The 22,176-nt window shown below is 34.0% G+C and overlaps 2 protein-coding genes and 1 pseudogene across 2 annotated transcripts; 2 read left to right on the top strand and 1 right to left on the bottom strand.

Annotated features, from left to right (window-relative positions):
- Positions 1–8,144: 8,144 nt before the first annotated feature.
- On the top strand, positions 8,145–9,287 carry LOC120122077 (annotated as a pseudogene).
- A 576-nt stretch (positions 9,288–9,863) lies between these two features.
- Positions 9,864–13,435, top strand: LOC120122265. Its single transcript, XM_039141438.1, has 4 exons — positions 9,864–9,950; positions 11,789–12,064; positions 12,553–13,207; positions 13,320–13,435. The coding sequence occupies exons 1-4, from the start codon at positions 9,864–9,866 to the stop codon at positions 13,433–13,435; spliced, it is 1,134 nt and encodes a 377-aa protein (XP_038997369.1).
- Positions 13,436–15,821: 2,386 nt separating this feature from the next.
- On the bottom strand, positions 15,822–19,278 carry LOC120122133 (flavin-containing monooxygenase FMO GS-OX-like 9). The gene is given in 8 exon segments (XM_039141364.1): positions 15,822–15,911; positions 15,914–16,045; positions 17,030–17,203; positions 17,432–17,567; positions 18,036–18,118; positions 18,195–18,353; positions 18,500–18,570; positions 18,643–19,278. Coding segments are annotated over 8 exon segments (1,371 nt in total). The 5' UTR covers positions 19,199–19,278; the 3' UTR covers positions 15,822–15,851.
- Positions 19,279–22,176: the final 2,898 nt, after the last annotated feature.

A 22,176-nucleotide genomic window follows, 5' to 3' on the forward strand; every position in this document is an offset into this window, starting at 1 on the left:
ATCATTGTGTTATACTAGATGAATTGGAAGAAATTTCCTTACTTATTGATTAAAAGGTTGCTACAGAGGTACATTTTTTTGAATAATCTGGGGTACGTACAAGGCAGTATATGTTTGAAGATAACTCTCAACCTTTCAACATTGAACGCTTACACCCTAGCATCTATGGTGATTGAATCTGGGAATAACAACAATTCATTAACCACAGAGGCCACTTGGTTTGTGCTACAGAGGTACATATTTAAATTTTAATATTTACCTTTAATCATCGTTATATAATTAGAATATTATTTTGATAAGAAATATATATATATATATATATATATATTAGTTCTAATAGGCTCCTTATTCGACTGATGAAATAAGGTTTTGCATCTCACTTCACTTGAGTGGGCTATTAGATGTAAGGATGGTGGTTGTGCCTCTTATATATTAAGCTATTTTCGAGTGGCATCCGATTGATCGTGTGCTTTATTAATTTGGTTATATACAATATATTCTTGGAGCACCTAGGGATCTATGTAACACCCTAATCCAGTCCGACCCGAAGATCCATGGATTACGATGCTACACGGAACCACCGAAATGGTCAACCCAAAAATATCTTTTTAAAATATTTGTAATCATCAAAAGAATTCATCATAAATTACAGCGGAAATCAATTCAACTTTTACAAAATATAGGAGTCCTCCAAAATACGTACATCACAACCATATGGTTTAAAATCAAAATAGAGTTATGACTCGATTATACAAGGTCCATATAGAATACATGCATCATAAATTACAGCGGAAATCAATTCAACTTTTACAAAATATAAGAGTCCTCCAAGATACGTACATCACAACCATATGGTTTAAAATCAAAATAGAGTTATGACTCGATTATACAAGGTCTATATAGAATACATGCCCTCTACAAATACTCGAGATATACTTTGCAAATCTTCTGGTCTGGAATGTACGGATGCAATAGGCTCCTCAACGATCCCCTGCTAACCTGCACACAGAAACAAATTCCATACGCTGAGCTCACAAGCTCAGTACCACGAGAATAACTATGCAATACTACATGCATTCATTACATGAACATGCTGGCATACAGAGTCATAATCATGTAAAAGTACATAACAAATATAAGATAGGTCAAGTGGTGAGGTTGAAGGAATATACGTGCATCTCAAACAACACACTAGTATATCTAGAAGTAATAGCTTTAGGGCAAGAATAAAAATTTACATGCATCAGAAGCCCTTAGTCTACCTCATACTCTTGAGAGGTTAGGGTAAAGACTGAAATTTACATGCATCAAAAACCCACACCTCGAACCTAGTCCAGCATAAGACACGATTTCAAAATTTACGTGCATCGAAATTCATACTGATACGATGCGAAATTTACATGCATAATATGCATACCATCAGACATTATCTAGATTATTTACAACAAAGGACGATATTCATAAAGCTAGAATAACTCGGGTGTCCTAGCCGTTTCCCTAGCGTCATACAAAAGCAAATCTTATGTCATCTTATCTTGCTTGATTTCTAGGTGAGAATCAAGTTAACTTATTTTTTTTCACTTGTATCAGAAACTTGTAGCTTATATGGACCTAAAACACCCAAGCCCGAACATCCAAACTGATAGAACGAAATTGCCTAAAAATCACCATAGGTATCAATATTGGGCCAGCAGTAATGATACTCACCCTTGGGTATCGATACCAAAATCATATTCGATTTTTAAAAAAGTACTTGGGTATCCATAATCATATGGGGAGTATCATTACTCACCTGAGTATCGATAACAAATTTGGCTTTGATATTTTCAAAATCACTTCGGTATCGACATTGGCCCTTTTAGTATCGAGATCGGACCTCGAGTATCGATACTCTTATGGGGAGTATCGATACATCTCTTAGAAATCATCTTGGTTTTGGCCTTTCACGAAGAATAATATCAGTATTGTTCTTCCAGTATCGATACTGACAGACCAAAGTGCTCTATTTGAGCATGAAATTCACATTCTAACTCACCCATTCACTCCCATAAAACTAGAAAATGATTTTAAAGTCTTATTTGAGGTCTTAGAGGTCAAAAGTTATAAAATTTCATGCTTACAAATAACAAATACGAATCTTGCCATAGAATTTACTCTAACATGCTTCATGAACCAAACAAACTATAAGTGCACATATAATGACCTACACATGGCATGGTCAAGTTAAAATTATGTTACCTTGAAGCTTAGTGACTGAAAACGTTCACAAATCACCCTAAGTCCAACTTTTCCTTTCCTCTATACTTTGAGCTCTCTCATTTCTCTTGCACTAATCAAACCATGGAAAATGAGTTATTAACTCATGGAAATACTTGGAATGAGGTTAGAAACGTTTCTACAACTTAAAGCTCTCCTAAAGCAGACTGAATCACAAAGTTTCCTAAACCCCACTTAAACTCAAATTTTGCTAACTCAATTAAAACTTGCAAATAGAGGCTTGGATTAAAGCTTGAGAGATGGAGGTTGTAGTTCTTACCTTAAAATTCTATAATGAAGCTTGAGTTTCTTAAAGTTCTTAGCTTTAGCTTGGCTTAGAAGAAAAAATAATGAAGAAGAAGAGATGGAGAAGACAAAGCATGGGGGTGAAAAAGAGATATGAGAAAAACCATATATGAAGTCATCACCCTTAGTGAGGAATCAACTTTGATTCAAATAAATGGTTAAGTCACCTAGTCTTTCCACTTTTGATGTATGATTAAAATATCCCCTTTTAAGCTAGTTAGGCTCATCCCAAGCCCAAATCAAATCCACTTGGGTCCAAAGTTTCATATACTAAGGCAAAGTTATTTATAAGCCCAAACGAAATAACCCGAAACTCCTAACATATATTTCGGGGCGTTACTATCTGGAAAATATGCAGAACATTCATAGACGGGGAAAAAAATATCTGAACTAGGTGATGAAGCACATCGAGTGAATAATGATGTGTGATGATCGGTATCGACACATTCCTCTTTAGGAGTACATGCATGAAACTCATTATTAGGTTACGAAAGACTATTTTCCATGTTTTAACATGAAAGGGAAGACGTTCCTACTTTTCGAGGAAGCATGAGATGGGAAAATTCATCGACGCCAAGAAAAGCGTCAATTGTCACAATATCATCATCCCCCGAATCATAGACGAAGAGCAGGCGCTTCCGACTCGTCCTCAGTTGCAGCACTGAAACCATCACATTAGCCACCATCACCACTAGTTTACATTGCCAGCCATCATTACACATGGCTACACTGCCGGTTCAAATGCCGTCGCATCACCTTCAGATGTAACCACAGTCAGTTTAGATACCGCAACCACCGATTCAGATGACACCACCACATGGTTAAGTACAAACACCTTATATTTTTATGATATCTCATGGCAGATATTATACTCCCATGCTTATAGATCCATTGTGGACTTTATATGTTTTTATCTGGCGGGTGATGCTCCACACAGACACCTCCACTTCAGTAGGGTGAGCATTTGATCGACTCGAGTCGAGTCAAAAAATTTCAAGTTATTCGAGTTGACGAGTCCTATTTTACAACTCGGACTTGATTTGAAATTTTTTCGAGTCGAGATTATAAAATTTGAGTCGAGTTGATTTTTTGAGTTTATGTTTAAATTTAATTCTAAATATTTATAATATTATAATATTTATCTGATTCTAATTTAAGTGAATTTTTATAACCATATATACAATACAAATATATTTCTTCATATTTTTTCATACGTGATATACATATATCAAACAAAGTTCAAGGACTCTACTCAAACTTGAAAATAAATCCACTAATTACTAAAAAATTAAGTTATTCGAGTTGCATTTTACAACTCGATTTGAACTTGAATTTTTTTCGAGCCGATTCGAGTTTATGAAATTGTATCTCGAAGTCAATTCGAGTCGAGTTTTTTTTAGTTGAATCTAGTAAAAAAATTCAGTTTTTTGAGTCGAGTTGAGTTTTGCTCACCCCTACACCTCAGTATAGATTGTAGACATCGATGTCGGTGTTTTCATAATTTTCACAGTTCTCTATGAGCGGTGTGATGGTTAGTCATACACCTCTAGGGTCCTTATTCTATACAGGTCTTACATCGTCATTCGTCCCTTATCAATATAATGTAGTTGGTGTTGCTGCTGCTGATGATGAGAGTGAAGAGGAAGAACAACTTATAAGAAGAAACCATCATCGAAATAGATAATCACCTCCCTGTGGAACACATTCAAAAGGAGACATCGATAGACTAGTTTAATGTGTAATATTTTTATTTAATATTTTTTAGTTTTTCATCAAATAAAATGAATTATTTTTTATATATTTTGCTTATGTAATGTTTTTATTATTTAATGTTCAATAGTTATTGCGGTGATAGAATTGTTTTAGTTGTAATGTTTGTATTTAATGGTTAAGGAAAAAGACAAAACCCAATAATTCTAGAAGACTTCCTGAGGGCCTATTGTAATATCCCAAATTTAGGACTAGTGACTAGAATATAAAAATTTAAAAGTTTGGACTAAAGTATAAAGTTGTAAAAGTTTAGGGACTAAAAATATAAAATTTTAAAAGTTATGTTTTGGGTCTGTAAATAAGTACTTTATCCCAAGACAATTATTTTAGTGGGTTTCATATTTTTGATATAGAGTTTGAATAAAAGTCTATAAAAGGATAAAATTCGATATATTATTCGGATAACCAGAAGCTTACAAAAATGTGAAAGAATGTATATTTGGGTTGGAAAAATTATATGGATATTTTTAATTAGTGAAATTTAAGTTGGATTGGTGGAATTTGGTGAAAATTTGTATTGTAAAGTGGAATAGTGCAATTTAATGACTAAATTAAATTTTTTAAAAATTAGAGTGTCAAAAAGAAAATTTTAGACATGAGATTTTTATGGTTATTTAATAATATTAAATGGAGATGAATGAGTGGCATGGATGTAATTTTGGGAATTCATTAATGTTAATTTAGACTTTTGGCCTAAAATGAATAAAAAATCATTTTTAATTGATTTTAAAAGGCTAAATTAAGAGAGGTTTTGCTTAGAATTTTCAAGAGAATTGTTCCTCTTCACCAGCAAGCTGTCGTGAGTCACCATAGCCAAGGTATGTTTGGTTTTTTTTGTTCATTTTTGGTCCAATTTAGTAAGATTTTGGGCTAAAGCGTAAAATAAGAAAATAATCCTTATTAAATTCTCTACAAATTGGTGTAATTGTTTCTTTGTTTTATGCTTTAATGGTGGAAATGGGTGAATTAGGTGAATGAAGGGGAGACTTGAATTCATTGAACTAAAGTTAGAAATGGATGTTGGTAGTGTTCTAGAATTGAAATCAAGCATGAATATTAATTAAAGACCATCAAATGAGCAATATGAAACTTTCGGCCAATGATGATGTTGTTGTGAATTTGATTTGATTTGATTTGATTTGTTTTGCTTTGAATTTGATTGGAATTGATTGGAAATGGTATGTGGATGACTAAATTGTGATTGAATCAAAATGGAGACCATTAGGAGAAATACTCCAAAGTTTCAGCTTAATGGAGAAAATTAAGGAAAAATTTTGTAAAAGATTCCTATTGGTTTAGAGTGAAGGTAAAAATGATTTGGTGTGCTTGAAAGAATGATTTGGATAAACAAGATATTGGTTAAGTTGTTAGGGGCATTTTACAAAGTTTGGAAAATTTAAAAGATTAATAAATAGGCTTTGGAAAGTTAGGGTACAATGCTGAAATTTTTGTTAGAATGCGAAATTGGGGTTAAATTGAAAAGTGGTGTAAGATTATAATGAGTGCATAGCATAAAATTGGGATGTTTCACTGTGAAGGTACTTTGAAGGTAGTACCGATACTACTTGAGTTGGAAAGGAGAAATTAGTACTTTGATTTGATTGCAATAGTAAGAATCTTTGCAAGCAATTCGAATCCCGGTATTTATTGGATTGTGTATTCGTGTAGATAACGATCGAGAGCAAAGTCCAAATAAATCAACCAAGTAATAGTTCTAGAGGAAGAGATAAGAGACTGACATTGACTAGTGAGGCCAGGTGAGTGCATATTAGTTAGTATACGAGGTTTAAGGGAAGTAAGACTTACAACGAGTATATTTTCTTTATTAGAATGCATGAACTCATGAATGTAAGTATATGTTTGATATGATGTATGTGTTATATGTTATTGCATATGATGTGATTATGATATCAATGATGTGATAATAAACTCTATGAATATATGAAAGGTGAAATAAGTTATATAATATTGACTTATGTGACCATGGGTGAAAAGGTATAAGTTATGTGATTATAAAGTATGTGAACATATGCATATGAGATAAGCCATGTGAATATGAACTAGTATGTGATTATAAGTGATACGATTATATGATCACAAGATATAAGCCACATGATATGATAAGAAGTTATGAGAATATGTGTCTATGTGATATGACTATGTGAAATAAGATAAATGATAATGCCCATGTTATGTGTCATGAGGGCTAGAGGTATAGTTGGCATGCCAAGAGTCGAGGGTCCTACGTGGTCCTTCGGGACATATATATAATCCTTTGGAACATATATGCGGTACTTTGTACACTTATTTGGTCCATTGGAATATGTATATGGTTCTTAAGGAGTGGTCCTTCGGGACATATGTGATATGTGGTCCTTCGGGACAAATCCTACGCGCCCCTAGTGGGAATTATACGAGTTGTGGTGATAGCATATGTGCACAACCTCTATGTACTCACATATTTTTAGTTCTCACATGTGTACATGAGCTAATAAAGAGATAATAACAAATATATTATATGTGATATATATGTTTTGTGATATGAAATGTGTTACAGAAACTATATGATGATGTGTATATTGTTAGGTACAAGAGCATGTGACTAAGAGATATAAATGATAATAATGCTAATAATGATAAGAATAATAATAAGGATAATGAAATGATATGGATACGCATGTATTTATGTTCTGATGCATAATATGCTTTATAATTTAATATGATTACATGAAGTGTGCATAGTAGGAAATAATAATGAGATGTTATATTTAAGTTTAATTATGCCTCACTAAGTCATCGACTTAGCGTGTGAATGTTTCACACATAGGTTTCGAGAAGATTAAGGAGCAGAGAGGAGCAAGACAGGTCAGTTTCTCCTTTCCGAATATCAGATCAAAAAAGAATTTTGAATTATATGTATTTTGTTTTATTGAAAGTAGTTGACATGTACTTAAAGATTTGGATCAAGTGGGCTCTGATAGGTTTTGTAAAATCATATGTTTTATATAATAGAATTTTTCTGTTTTATAATAAATGTCAAATGAAATTTTTAGTCACTTTGTAAAAGTAAATACTTTGAAAAGTCAATGTGACACCTCGGACTCGGATCCGGGTCAGATACGGGTTAGGGGTGTTACATTAGTGGTGCACGAGGTGGAGTGACTCGGTGCAATATGTTCTGGCAGTTTCGATTGCATATGGCACATTCACTCGTTATCTTCTCATGATAATACAATGGGCAAATATCTGAAATGAATAAAAAAATATGGATTTGAAATGATCTGATTTCGAAAAGAAAAGTACAATTTTGCAATGATGTGAATTGAAATAGAAAAGTACAGATCTAAAATGGTACAATATGTCTTAATTATAGATTTCTATAATAATTTTATAACGAGTTAACATATGATTTTATACATATTTTATTTTATTAATGTTTTTATATGATATTGTCTGTTTTATACGTTAAATATTTTATTTATTTTATTTTACTTGGTTGTCTCACTAAGTGAAAACTTAGCGTGTGAGTGTTTCACACGTAGATACAAGCTAGAAGGAAAAGTAGGGAGCACATCAACATCATTTTCGAGGAATCAATTATGCCACCAGAATCAGTAAGGACATATTGTATGTTAATTTATTGATAGTAGCATGTATATTAAAGAAGTTTCTAGCTGTTCTAATTCGAGTCTGTTTAAGATATTTTTTTGTTTAAATTATGAAGGCTTAGTTTTACAAAGGAAATTAATTATGAATATTAGCTTATTAAATCGATTTTTATGATAGAATGATAAACACGAGTCAGTTAGCGCATGTGTTTCAAGGCCATCGTCGTCATCGACGACGGAAATGGACACGTCGGGCTGGGTGTCAAGTGTAGCAAAGAAGTTGCGACGGCTATAAGAGGGGCTATAATATTGGCGAAGTTGTTTGTGATCCCTGTGAGGAGAGGTTACTGGGGTAACAAGATCGGGAAACCTCATACAGTGCCGTGTAAGGTCACCAGGAAATGCGGTTCCGTTACCGTTAGGATTGTTCCGGCTCCGAGGGGTGCGGGGATTGTGGCGGCAAGGGTGCCCAAGAAGGTGTTTCAATTTGCTGGGATTGAAGATGTCTTCACTTCTTCAGGGGTTCTACTAAAACTCTTGGTAACTTTGTCAAGGTATTGAGTTTTATTTATAATTTTAATTTTTTAACATTGTTAATGGATTCATTTAAATTTACTGGGAAATGGGTTGTTATATGTTTTGGTTCCTGGTATTTGATACTAATGCAATGCTTGAGCTATTTAGATATTCTAATGATCTGAATCACATGCTGTGAGGTTTATATTTCTGAATTAACTGGATGGATATTGTGGTTTAGGCTAGTTGGTCATTGACTATGTTGTTCGTCCCCAAAAATTTTATAATTCCGATCCCTAGCATTAAATCATGCTTCTATCTCTTGTGACATGTATAACCAACGCCCGGACTTGAGTCTGGGCACGGGTCGTGATGTATTTTGTTTCTTTTCGTGTTTCCGAAATGAGTAGTTGTTGATTTCAACATCATATTAGCTTTATGCCTGGTTTAATAATGGATCATGTGGTACTAGTTGTTCTGTTTTGATTCTTATGGAGTTGTTGAATATGTGATTCTTCTTGTTGGGTTGTTATCAATTGAATTTTTCAAGGCACCAAGTTGATTCAGTAGGCAATATGTTATTTGCTGAATGGTTATCGAGAGCTGCATGATCGATTACGGGTTGATATCTGTTGATTATTTGCAGGCCACCTTTGAGTGTCTTATGAAGACTTATGGTTTCTTGACACCCGATTTCTGGAAAGAGACTCGCTTCAAAAGGCCGCCTTTCCATGAGTACACTGATCTGTTAGGAAAGCCAGCCAAGACTCTTGTACTCGAAGATGCAGCACCTGTCGATGTATGATGGAAATCTTTCGATTTAGCTGGTAGTAAAATAAAGTTCCTTTTATGTTGAGAGGATTTTATCTTTACCTTTTTGCTTGTTTGGTTTTGTATATGAGATATTTATTAAGTAACTGCACAGCAACTGCATTTTTGTCCTGTTTTTTGGGTTTTCAAATCAAAAGATTTGTGGTTCCTTGAGGTTGAATTTTATTTTTTACTGAAGCACAAGAGAAAACGAATATTTGATGAGAGATCAGAGTCCACAATTTGGGGTTGGAATTTGAACTCTAGTACATGAATTTTGAGTGATTGCACGAACCGAACAAATCCCCCGCAAACGTATCCCACCTAATCATGAGCTCAAAATAACACTGCTAATTTGCCAGGATTTCAGCATTGTTCATAGGACTATAAGGGAGAGGAGATGGTTTATAAGATACTTGGAGTCTGATTTGGTCAAAGGTCGATAAATATATGATTTGAATGGATTCGATTTGAGCTCGAAATAGATTCGAGTTCTTAACGAGTTGAAACGAACTACTTTATATCTATGAAGGGTTAATGAAAGCTTAGAATTTCGGTGTTCGTCGACTAGTGGTCGAAACGGATTGTAAAGAGGCTATGCAGATGCTTCGGCAAGAGTTTTCGATGAATGGCTCATCCCATATGATTCCACATGTTTCATCGCAGCTGCATTGGCACTGCCAGGTGACTCTTACTCATGTTCATCGGGAGGGGAATGGTGTCGCACATCCTAACTGCTTTTCCTTCGTAGGAAAAAAAAATAAGAATGTTTGAGTTTGAATTTCAATTGAATTAAATAACTCATTTGAGAATGTTTCGAGTTTAAATTATTTTAAATTAGTCGAATTTTAATTTTTAATTTTAAATTTAAATCGAACTTAATAATTTTAATCTTTTTTAATTAAATCGAATTCAACTTTAAACTTTTCAGAGTAAAACTCTGGTGCTGGAATTTACTCATTTATAAACCTAATTATCCGTAGTCAAATTTCTTCTTAAAATAAACAAGACCTATTTCAGACTTAAATTCAAAGCATTCTCATCTTCGTCTTAAAAACATGAATATTTGTGTCAAAAAAGCTCAAACTTCTCCACAAAGAAAATCATTCAAAATTTGGAAAAATCAAGGTCGTCCAAGACCTGAGTTGCCTGTAACCGTACTGTTGCCTTTTCCTCTGATTAATTTATTTTTCTTCTTTAATCTGAAAGAAAGAAAAGCATTGTTTTCTCAACAAAATTGTAAATATCACTCTGTGGTGTTAAAACTAAAAAGAGATATGAAAGGGAGAAATAATTATGATAAAAAAATATGTTTTATTACTCTCTTGAAAACTTTGATCTCGCTTCTCTTGTAAGTTATTTCTAATTCGTTTCCGTTTGATTCTTTTTTCATAGAAAAATGGGACCTCGCAGATACCATTGTTTCCAATTTCATCCTCACAAAATACCCACTTCATCTCTTTTCATACTATGCTTTTTATTCATTTCTAAAGATGTTTTTCTTCTACTTTGCAGAAGGCTAAGTCAATGAGCTCAGGGAAAATGTTGATTTTATTTGTTTTTTGAGGTAAGATCATTAATGGCTTTCATGGGTTCTCTTCTTCTTCTTCTTCCTTTTTTTGGGGGATTTTTAATAATGTTTTAGCTGCTTATATTTGGAATTGTGTTAATGCTTTGAAGACGGATAGATTTCTGACTAAACTTTGATTTTTCTTGCACTCTTTATTTAATGTGGAAGATATAAATTAATGTAATTGCTTTCTCCTGAATTCTGGGATTAATGGTTGAGAGCTCTCTTTTATATATATATTTATTAACCATGGGGTTGAATTCACTGCTTGAATTTTGGTGGTTCTGTTGATATATTTCAGTTTTTTATTACTATTATTATTTTTTAAAACCAAGAAAAAAAATATGAATTCATTATTTTCCTGATTCTATTGATGACTGATCATAGATACATTTCACTAAATTTAACAACTTATTCAAAACTTAGTATAATTATTAGTATGAAACCTGATAATTGTTTTCACTCGGTTTTCTTCCTGTTTTGTAGAATTAAACTTGTTTTAGAGAAACATTTTGTGCTCCTGGTTTTTTCCCTGCTAAATTTATTTAGGACACCTAACCATTTGCCATATTTTGAAGATAGATATACATTGACTATACACCCATGGGGTTGTTTGTTATTTTGATTAATGTCACCTTGGGCTTGATTAAATCTTCCTCTCGTGAGGAACTTAAGTTGAATGTGATCTTAGTTTGAATTTATTTTTATTCGGATTCGGGTGTGAATGTTGGATATTAGAATGTGTCCGACACTCCAATGTTTAATTTTTTCAAAATTTTCATTCTGTTTGGGGGGTCATATCCAGATATTATGTCATAATATGTTGAACATGGAAGAGTCGAAGCAACATAGAAATTAGAGACCATTAGTTTTGAAAACATATATACTTTCCCTGACTTATGCAGGTTGCTTTTCTCATGATAAAGAGATTTCTCGGTTTGAACTATTGTAGTATCAGTCGAAATTAGTTCTTCAGCTTTTAATGGCAATGCTGCAGATGCAAGCAAACGTGCAGCACGAGAGTCCCTTCCCAGGGTGGTATACAACTTGGGACCTTAATTCGGATGCTAATGGCACTGTGAGGCACTCGGACAATGTTAATAGAATTTCGAGGATTAGGCAGTACACTGATGCTACTTTGCCACCGTCTTTGGGTTCGAATACGTTTTACAACAAGGGCTTACTAAAGCAGACAATGCTCAAGCATGAAGCAGAATTCAGGGATCAGGTATTTCTCTCAAGATAAACTTCTGATTCATCATGAACCACGTATTCTGATGTACAACCAGAGAAAAATCATGTTTTATGTGCTTAAATCGTTGCTTCGTTTCCTAAGCAATGAGTTTTGTTACTGCCTGCATTATCTATCAGTAATTAGCTGGACCTTTGAATATCTATGGAGAGTTCTGTATCTTTGGATAGATCATTTAATTGTCGTTTATACGGAGATAATTTGCAGATGATTTCATTAGTGTGTTGTTTCCACTTTGCACTCTTTACATAGGCTTAAACCATAGTATTTTATTCTTAGTTCTGGAAACTATTAGTTGTCTCCTGTGTTTTCCGGAGATATATGTCCTAGAATTGTTGTGTGTATATGAAATTTTCGAAAGCGAGAGTCTTAGACCAATGCTTATATAAGAATCATCTTAGTGATCCTTAATCTAAAACCATATTATCACATATTAATGCATCTGCAATGTTCTCTTTTTTTAGATTCGTGAACTCCACCGGCTTTACAGGAGACAGAAGGAATTAATGGATGAAATAAAAACAATTGACTTTTTTAAACAAGGTTGCAATGTCGAGATGTTCCAACTGAATCATGTTGTACGTCCGAAGTCATCTAATCATTTACGAGTGCCACAACAGACAGGCAGTGTTTTTCCTGAAATTTCAGAACCTGAAGGTAGTGTTTTTCCTTCCCATTCATATGATGGAAGTAAAGAGCAGGCAGGCCTTGATCCAACTCATAGAGAAAGTTCTTCAAAGGCCTATGTTCTCACGGAGTTGAATTGCAAAAAGCTCGGCAGAAGGTTCTTGGATCTTGAACTGCCAGCTGATGGGTACTTTGATAGTGAAGAGGATGGATTTCAAGAAGTGAAATTTGATCCCGCAGTGACTAATATACCTAGCAATGCTCTAAAGAAAATCAATGTTGGAGATAGGGGAGATAAAGAACTATCCCATAGCGTCATTGGTTGCGCCTCTGTTTTCCCTGAAGAACACTTTGTTACTAGTTCCGCTTCTTCAAAGTTAAAAGTTATGGCTGACTTAAATGTTCCCATCGAACTTGAGGAAGATATTATTCCAGAGTTCAGTTCTCGTCAAAAATTACTCCACATTGAGCACAACCATGCAGAGAGAATGTGTACCTTCTAATGATAAAGCTGGTAAGGATGCTCTATATTTTTACTAAATTATCATCTTGCATAATTTATTACTGTTGTTGATGATATTATATGGATGGCAACTATTTTCAGGGCAAGATGGAAATGATTTGAATGCTTTGCCTCAAGATCTTTATACTCGAAAACTATCAATCCAGCACACACTAACAATGAGCGAGCTCAAGATTGTGCAATACTTCATGGCTTGAATGAGACTGATGCAAAGCTATGCATCGGAAATTTCTGGCACGTAATGAGAGACGTCTCTTCTAGTTGCTATGAACCCACTTCTGTATCACCCTGGAGATTTACCTTCAAGCGGAGCCCTATTGCAGTTCAAGCACTTCCATATTTTAAGGGGAAAAGTCCTAAACCATTTATCATAAGCCCTGAACTCGATTTTGTCTCACCGAATTTCTCCACAAATGTGACTGGTTCACAAGATGCTTCTCATACACATGGTGAAAATACAGTTCAAAATCCAACCAGTTGTTCTCCTCGGATTGCTGAAATGCCTGTACCCGACAACAGATCTGGCGAAACGAGAGGCCCGTTGGTTCCAGCAGATTCTGCCGTTGGTTCCCTGTGTGTTCATGATGCTGAGTTGGAAAAAATGGAGGCAACCAACACCCTAGAGTTCGAAAGTATGCTTGGAATAGAAGGCAACAAAGTCAAAGATATAAATAGAATACCAAATATCAACATGGAATTCAATCCCATGTCTGAAAGAGAAAAAGAAGCTCAAATCGAGTCGGTGGCAGAAAGTGAAGCTTGCAGCAAGTATCAAGGTTGTAGATTAATCGACCTGAATTCTTGCTTATCAATGGATGAGTCGCTGCTAATGCCTTCACACTGCACAAAAGTAGATTCGGAGCCACCTGCAAGTCTGGAAAACAAGGAGTGTTCGTCACCTAGAGACAAATCCAATGAAAACCAGCTCGAAACAACTTTGTTATTTTCGGGACAAGAAGATAGGGATCTTCTAGCTGAACTAGCCCGAAACGCTGCAGAGGCTTTAGTTTGCATTTCATCATCTAAGATACAGACTTGTTTAGAAAACACCACCTGCCAACTGTTTCGAGCTTCTAATTCACTCTATTGGTTTGCAAGGGTGGCTTCTTCAGTGTCGGATGATCCAGGGAGTGAACTTGGAGTTAACATAGATGTCGAGGATTATGGTGATCAAGAGGAGTATCAATCAGATGGAATAGATTACTTTGAGGCCATGACATTGAACCTACCAGAGATAAACGGCGAAGATACTTGGTGTGCAAGCAATGTCCAAAAAGAACCAGAATTGAGTGCAATTCATTCCACAAACCAGTCAAACAGGGGCCGAACGAGGAGGGGAAGACGTCAGGTGGACTTTCAAAGTGAACTTCCAAGCCTTACTTGTCTCTCAAGGTACAAGAGCACCAAGGATCTTGGAGGGTTAGCGAAAGCCGGCGATGCTCATCATGAAAGTAGTTCTTCGAGAAATGTGGGTCAAAGTGGATGTAGAAAAGGCAGGAGACGGTATAATCTCCGTTCCTCCAATGCAATGGACAATACAACGAATGCATTGCTGAAGCAGCAGCCCAGTAATGGCGAATTAGGTAACCGCATCAAAGATTGATAGAATAAGGCTAGATAACGAGAAGAACTCGGGGTCCAAGATGTCAGTAGAGTAATCGTCGGCTTATATCAAGTCAAGTATAGAAACAGCAACTTCAAAGACTTTCCAGGTTAGCTAACAGTTATATTGTACAAGGAGAATTGAAGTCCATTCTGAACTATCAATGGGGTTTGGTGAATGATGGGGATGTTAATACGCTCTTTTGAACCCAAGGCTTCATTCTAAACTGAATTGAAAATCAAGCATATAGCAATTTATGATATTTTTTTCCATACCATATATTTCATACAACATTTGATAGGGGGCTAACATTATACGGGCCAGTGACGGATCTAGAAATTAAAAAAATGAGGGTCCAAAATTTTAATACCCTATTCTAAAAAGATTTGAGTATGTAAATTTTCTTTTTTTTTTCCTATTCCTATTAACAAATTAAATTTAATTTAATTTAATTTTTTTCTCAAAATAATGGGTGTGCAATGGCTCCCCAGAGAGCCATGTATATCCGCCCCTGATACGGGCTTGCAATTATCTACCCAACTAAGACCCATTTCAAATCAAGGACCAACTTGAAAATTTTCGATTGTTGGTCAAGTTTTGGGGGGAAAAACAACAAAACTTCTGAAATTTTAACGGGTAAACTATATGAATAACCACTTAATTACAGAATAGTTACTGATCCATTAATTTTTTTTTTCAATCATGTTACATAACTATCAAACTGATATCAATCAAGTTACTTACTATTAACATTTAGCAGATAAACTAATATGAGATAAACTATATGATTTACTTTTCAATGGCTCTACAATTCAAAACAAAGAAATACAAATGGATATATATATATATATATATTAAAGCAAATTACTTATTTATTAAACAAGCAAAGCCGTGTAATTAGGTTTAAAATGAAGCAAAATTGAAGGGAAAAAATTCAAACCATAAAAAAATAAAAGAAACTTTTCTTTTTTTATTTTTTATGTAAAATATTATATATATCAAAAATTGATCTAGGGTTGAGGCTGAAGTTGAGTGAAATGGGGGCTTTGAAGAGCTTCTTGAAGCAACTCTTTTCATTATCATCCCACGAATCCCTAAAACTCTCCAAATTTGTGTAGTAATTTAAAAGCGACGACATGCATAATATTTTCCTCCATTCTTCCAAATGTGGGGACTCGCTATAATCTGCATATCTATCACAATACTGCAACAAACAACCACAATTCTTAATTAATTACCTTCAATTGTTTGTTAGAATAATATAAAATAAATAAAAATCACAATCATAAATTTAACGTTCAATATTTATATTTTTTATCAACTTGAACCTTATTCTTTTTCTGACCTAAATTTGACCGTTAGAATGTGTCTTGTCATAGGGGTGTTCAAAGTTCGGTTAAAACCATTTTAACCTACTGAACCAAAGTTTTTCAGTTAATTTTAGGTTCGTCGGTTAACGATTAATGATTTTTTCAAATTTCAGTTACTGATTAACTCGCTTCCAAATCGATCGGTTAATTGAATTAACCGAAATTATTAAAAGTTTAATATATTATATATATTATTTATATATTAGAGTATTTAAACTTCGCTTTTAATCGAATTAACCGACCAAATTAACCGAATTAGACAAAAAAAATATTTAAGATATATATATATATATATATATATATGATTAATTCAGTTAACCGACCGATTAACCGAACTTTGTTCAATTCGGTTAAGGTTTAGAGAAAAAATTTCGATTAATGAAATTTTAGAAGTTCAGCCGGTTAACCGAACGACCAATTGAACACCCCTATCTGGTCATTAGAATGTAATTACATAAAAACATAATTACTATACGTGAATATAATTATAAGAATTTTAAAGTTCTGAACATGTTTGACTAATATAGTATAATTATATTATAACTCTTTATATCTTATTTGATAGCACAATTAAAGATTGTAATCACACTTGTAATTATGTTAATTCTCAGCCCTACCAAAAATTGAAGTGTGTAATTGAGATATCCAATTACATTCAATTTTATGAGGCCTATAAATTAAGATGGTTGTCAGTTGTCACAACTGAGTAGTTACACTCGAATTCAATTACATAAAAACATTTTAAACTTATTATTAATCTTTAAAAAATAAATCACCTATTTTAAATAAAAAAGTATTTAAAAAAAAAAGATGTATACCTCGAAGTCACAAATATCGTGAGTATCTGATTTGCGAATGCCGGCGAGTTCCTTCGAGCGATAAAACTCTTTGATGGAAAGGATCATGTCGTCGTATGATGGCAGCCTTCGTTTCCCACTCAGCACCTGTGCTATCCATTTTGCTTGGGATTCAAAGAATGGGAACCCTATCAACTGCACCACCCCCATATCCTTTTTTAATCTAATTAGGAGACAAATTTTAAATGGAAGTAGGGATATAATAATGGGGTTCCCCCCTCCCCAATAAATTATTTAGTAGTTTGGTAAAAGAACACAATACTTGTAGAAAACCAATGCTTAAAGGAATACCAAAATCCCATAAAAAAACAATAATAATGATGAGGGGGGGGGGGGGAAGGGTAAATAAATGAAATGAAATACCTTTCTTGGAATGCCGATAAAAGAGAGGGAAGGAGGCAGTGATGGAGGAAAAGTATGCTCAAACAGAGGCCCCACCCTATTGTCTTCTACGCCTATCTTCCCTTTGGTGTCAAGGAATGGAAATGAGTATGAATACCTACACATCATTGTACACTCCTCATATAAACCAACATATTCAATACCAAAATTATTAAAATAATATTCTTTAAAACCAATATTAAATTAAACAATAGGGGATGATTAATGGGATACACATGTGTTATGTTTATAATATCAGCTTTGATTCTTGAACAAGATCATGTGAAAGTGAAAGTAGGGTATGTCCATATATGATTTTCTTTTAACTTATCATCAATAATTATAACCCAATCAGACAAATAGGTTAACTAAAAAAAAATAGAAAATGTTTTCATTGCTTGGGTCATTTTCCTTGTTCTACTCTTTTTATGTTCTTTAATTTGGAAACTTAAAGTCACTTTGTCTGCTTCATTATTGGTCAGTTGGTACACAAAAGCTTAAGCATTCATTATACCAAATAAAATCTTGATTCAACCTCACACTATATTAAACTTTGGTCCAAATCTATTATTATTATTATCATTACCCTGTGCAATATATGATGGTGTCTGCTATGACACATGACCCATCTTCGAATCGAACCCTTCCATCTTCATGGAGAGACTCTATCTGCAAACCAATGAACTTATTCCATTAACAAACATCTCGTATCGAATATTTTATGAATTAAATTCGACGAGTATACTTGTAGGCGAAGATGCAACTTGCTATTTTTGGAAATGACTTTAGATAAACCCTCCGTAATATCCAGGGATCTGGCACTCAGGTACACTTCCTTTGCTACTTTCACGATTTCCATCGATAAATCTTGCCCGCTTTGCGAATTTCCGACGATCACCACCACCTGTCAAAATTAAGTCCAATATGTTTTAAAAATTTATTGAGCGGTTTCAATAGTAAAAGAAAGAAAGAAAAAGGATGTTGTTCTTTCATTTTAAGTTCGAACAATTAAATATGTAGATACAAAAAAAACTAAGCGTTTGAGTTTACCTCATTTGTAAACGGCTCCGGAACTCTATAAACATGGCTATGAATTTGCTTCCGTTTCCATGCATCCATTCCTACTCGTCAAATTTTAGGGTGACACGATCAATAAAATAGATAACTCGAGCCATTAAAAAGAGAGAATTTACCTTTGATGGAAGGCAACCTGGGGTGAGAGTAATGACCAGTGGCAACAACAACAGCATCAAACACTTCTTCCACAGTTTTTTCACCATTCTTCTCTTTACTTTTAACAACCCATTTTAGATCTTTCCCAAAATCACCATAATCCAACATCCCCACGTATTCAACCCTAGTGTTAAACCTTATCATCTCTTTCAACCCGAAAAATTCACAAAAATCTTTAAGGTACAACCAAAGCTCCTTGTGACCTGGAAATCTCCTGGTGTCCCTGTTCTGCTTGACCGAGAATGGGAAATCGGTGAACCCCATTATCTCCCTGGGGGAAGCAAGCCTCAGCGAATCGTACATGCTGCTATGTACATTCAGGTATTTGGTTCTCCCCAAGTGATCTTCCGCCTCCACGTCCGGCTGGTACAACCACTGGCCCCCGATGTCGTGGTTTTGTTCCAAGACGATAGCGGTGTGACCCTCTTTCCTTAGCTCCCTTGCCGCCACCAGCCCCGACGGTCCGGCACCGATCACGCACACGTCCTTCTTCGATAGCTCTCGCTCCAGAACCATGGTTTTGATAGATTATAGGGGCTTGCTTTTGGTGGGAAAGGGGAGATTGAGGCAAAGAGGTTGGAACGGGAAGAAATGTTTTTTTGTATGTGAAATGATATGGTTTCTGGTGAGTTATGTGTGAGATTTATAGTAAAAAACATGTCAAGCAAACTTACGAATAAGGACGGTAATTTCATATTCCTAGAAATAATTAATATTTTTTTAACTAAATCTTTATTTTACCTAATAAAAATGATTTATATACTTAAGTTGGGCCAGATTGAGTATAGATTTTAATCTAAAATATTAGATCGAGCTTTGAATTAGATGGACCCCTTTTAAACTTAGGTCGGGTCACGTGCGAGTAGAAAATTTAAAATTTTAAATCCTATTCAAATAGACTAAAAACTCGATCTATTATCGTCCCTACTTAGAAAACTATTTGTTAGAAATATAACTTTTTTCCAACACTATTTTCAATTTACATTAGTATAATAGTATACAAAAATATTGAGAAAAATGCGCATATATATTATGGTGAAATAGGGATGGTTTGGTATCAAGGAGACACACGTGATACGTAAAAATCATGATTTTTGGCTTTCCCTAGCTTTGAACTGAGATTTATTTTCTCTTTTATTTATTTTTTTACTATTTTTTAAAAGGCCCTATTGATGAAATTACGATTTTCGTAATTAAATAATATAAATATTTTTTAATTCATGGTTTGAGTTTTTTTTTCTTCCATTAGAAAAACAAATTTGATAAATCCATCAAGCCTGTTCAATTAAGAATAAATAATTAATTCCACTTTGAAAGGGTCTCGTTTACTGGAGGACCTTTTGGTAATTTTCTTAATTCTCAAAAGGATTTGCCACGTAGATCAACCAAGTAGGTCGGTCCAACTAACGATGTAATGGTCTACACATCAGAGTATTTATTGAATGCTATATTTTTAAACAAAATTGGGTGAAATATTTAAGCTGGCAATTTATTTTTAGTATCTAAACCAGTTTATTCATTTAAAATCTTTTATTTTATTTCTGGCTTTAAACATTAATCGTTAAAATTTTGCTCTCATAAAAATTAAAATTATTCTTAAAATAAATTTATAAAGTTTTATCTTAATTTTTTATTCAAAGTTTTGAATTAATAAATATTCGAATATGAATATAAAATATAAATACTCTCCTTTCAGAAAAAAATCAAAATATAATAATTTCATCAATAACAGAGTACTTGAATAATTGGACGGTGAAATGCCGAGTGAATAACAAGCAATGAGCTGTCACATTGATCTTCATGCATGCAAGTGGACGGTCATAAACGAACCAGATCTGAGATCCTGGATGGATCCAAATAAACATTTTTCTCATTGTTTAATTTCGAGTTATACCCTTTTTTTAATAAAAAATCTATATTTAGCTAATTTATTGCAAACTATCGTTTACAGTAACAATAAAAATTCACGGAAGAGTGCTTTCATTAAAATGAGAAGGGAAAATGGAAAAAAGGCTGTGGGATCCGTCCACCGAAAGTAGAATGACAACATTAGGCCATTAAATAAGGGATTAATACACTTTTTAGTACCTAAATTATACCTCAAAATATAATTTAATGTCTTTTTTTTTTTTGCTAACAATAAGTGTCTAATGTTTGTAATGTTACACTTTTAGGTGTCTAAACCGTAACAACTGTTAAATTTAACCGTTATCTGACACGTGTCATGCATATAAATTTTTAAAAAATTATTTTATTTAAAAGAACTTAAAATTATAATAAAAAAATAACCAAAAAACCTTAAATTTTACATCTTCCGTCGCAGATCGACCATTGTCGATCCGTGATCGTCACCTTTGACACCATCAGAATCGTCTCGTTATCGCGACTAAAACTCAATCCCCCACCAACCGTGAAACTACGTTGTTCATCGTGAAAAATGCAATGAAGGGTCACCGGATTTCTATGTTTTTTGTTGTTGGTTTTTTTCAGTGATTTCGATGGCTTCAACCTTTTGTATGTTACGAGGTCATCACTGTTGAGTTCCTTGTCTTGCTTCGAACAAAATGCGATCAGTGGCGACCCTTCGTCGTTGGTGGTGGGGGATGAGAGGGAGAGAGACGTTATGGGGCGGGGTCTATTTTTTTTAAGAAATAATATTTTTATTATTAAAAAATTAAAAAATTTAAAAATATAATGGGAGATACCTAAAAGTATAATGAATAAAATGTTAGGGACCTATTGTTAGTAAAAAAATTCTTTATGTACCAAATCGTATTTTTGACGTATGGTTTAGGCACTAAATAGTGTAATAAGCCTTACCTCAAAATACAATTTGGTGCCTAAAGGATTTTTTTTGCTATTAATAGGTGCCTAATGTTTTCAATGTTACACTTTTAGGTGCCTGAACCGTAACCGTCATTAAATTTGACCGTTATCTGACACAGGTCACACATAAAATTTCAAAATTTATTTTATTTAAAAACTAAATATTATAATTAAAAAACAAAAAACCCTTTACATCTTCCATCGTCGATCGACCACCGTCAGCCCCTGGTCGTCACCATTAAAACCAATAAAATTGTCTCGCCGCACTGACCAAAATCCAGTCCCCCATCCATCGTGAACTTGCACCGATCTCGTGAAAAATTGCCAAGAATGATCGTCAGATTTATAGGGTTTTTGTTGTTATTTTTTTTAGAGATTTTGACGGCTACAACCATTCGTATGTTTCATGGCCACCACCATTGAGTTCATCGTCCTACTCCAAACAAAACCCGACCCTTATTGACCCTTCGCTGTCGAAAGTGGGGGAAGGGAGAGAGAGGGATGACACGGGATGGGGTTTATTTTTTTAAAATTTTCTTTTTTTAAAAAAATAAAATTTTTATTATTAGAAAAATTTAAAAAAAAAACATTATGCACCTAAAAGTATAATAGAAAAAATTGTAAGCACCTAAAAGTATAACGAAGAAAACATTAGACACCTATTGTTA

The sequence above is a fragment of the Hibiscus syriacus genome, unplaced genomic scaffold (genome assembly GCF_006381635.1).
Source record: "Hibiscus syriacus cultivar Baekdansim isolate YM2019G1 unplaced genomic scaffold, ASM638163v2 tig00110384_pilon, whole genome shotgun sequence".
Classification (NCBI taxonomy): Eukaryota; Viridiplantae; Streptophyta; class Magnoliopsida; order Malvales; family Malvaceae; genus Hibiscus; species Hibiscus syriacus.

Bases quoted from the DNA above. Each gene is read 5' to 3' on its own strand.
- LOC120122265 (XM_039141438.1), top strand. From the start codon at position 9,864: ATGCAGATGCTTCGGCAAGAGTTTTCGATGAATGGCTCATCCCATATG. The intron at 9,951-11,788 runs GTGACTCTTACT...GAACTATTGTAG, and splicing joins AGCTGCATTGGCACTGCCAG to TATCAGTCGAAATTAGTTCT. The intron at 13,208-13,319 runs GTACCTTCTAAT...AACTATTTTCAG, and splicing joins CAACCATGCAGAGAGAATGT to GGCAAGATGGAAATGATTTG.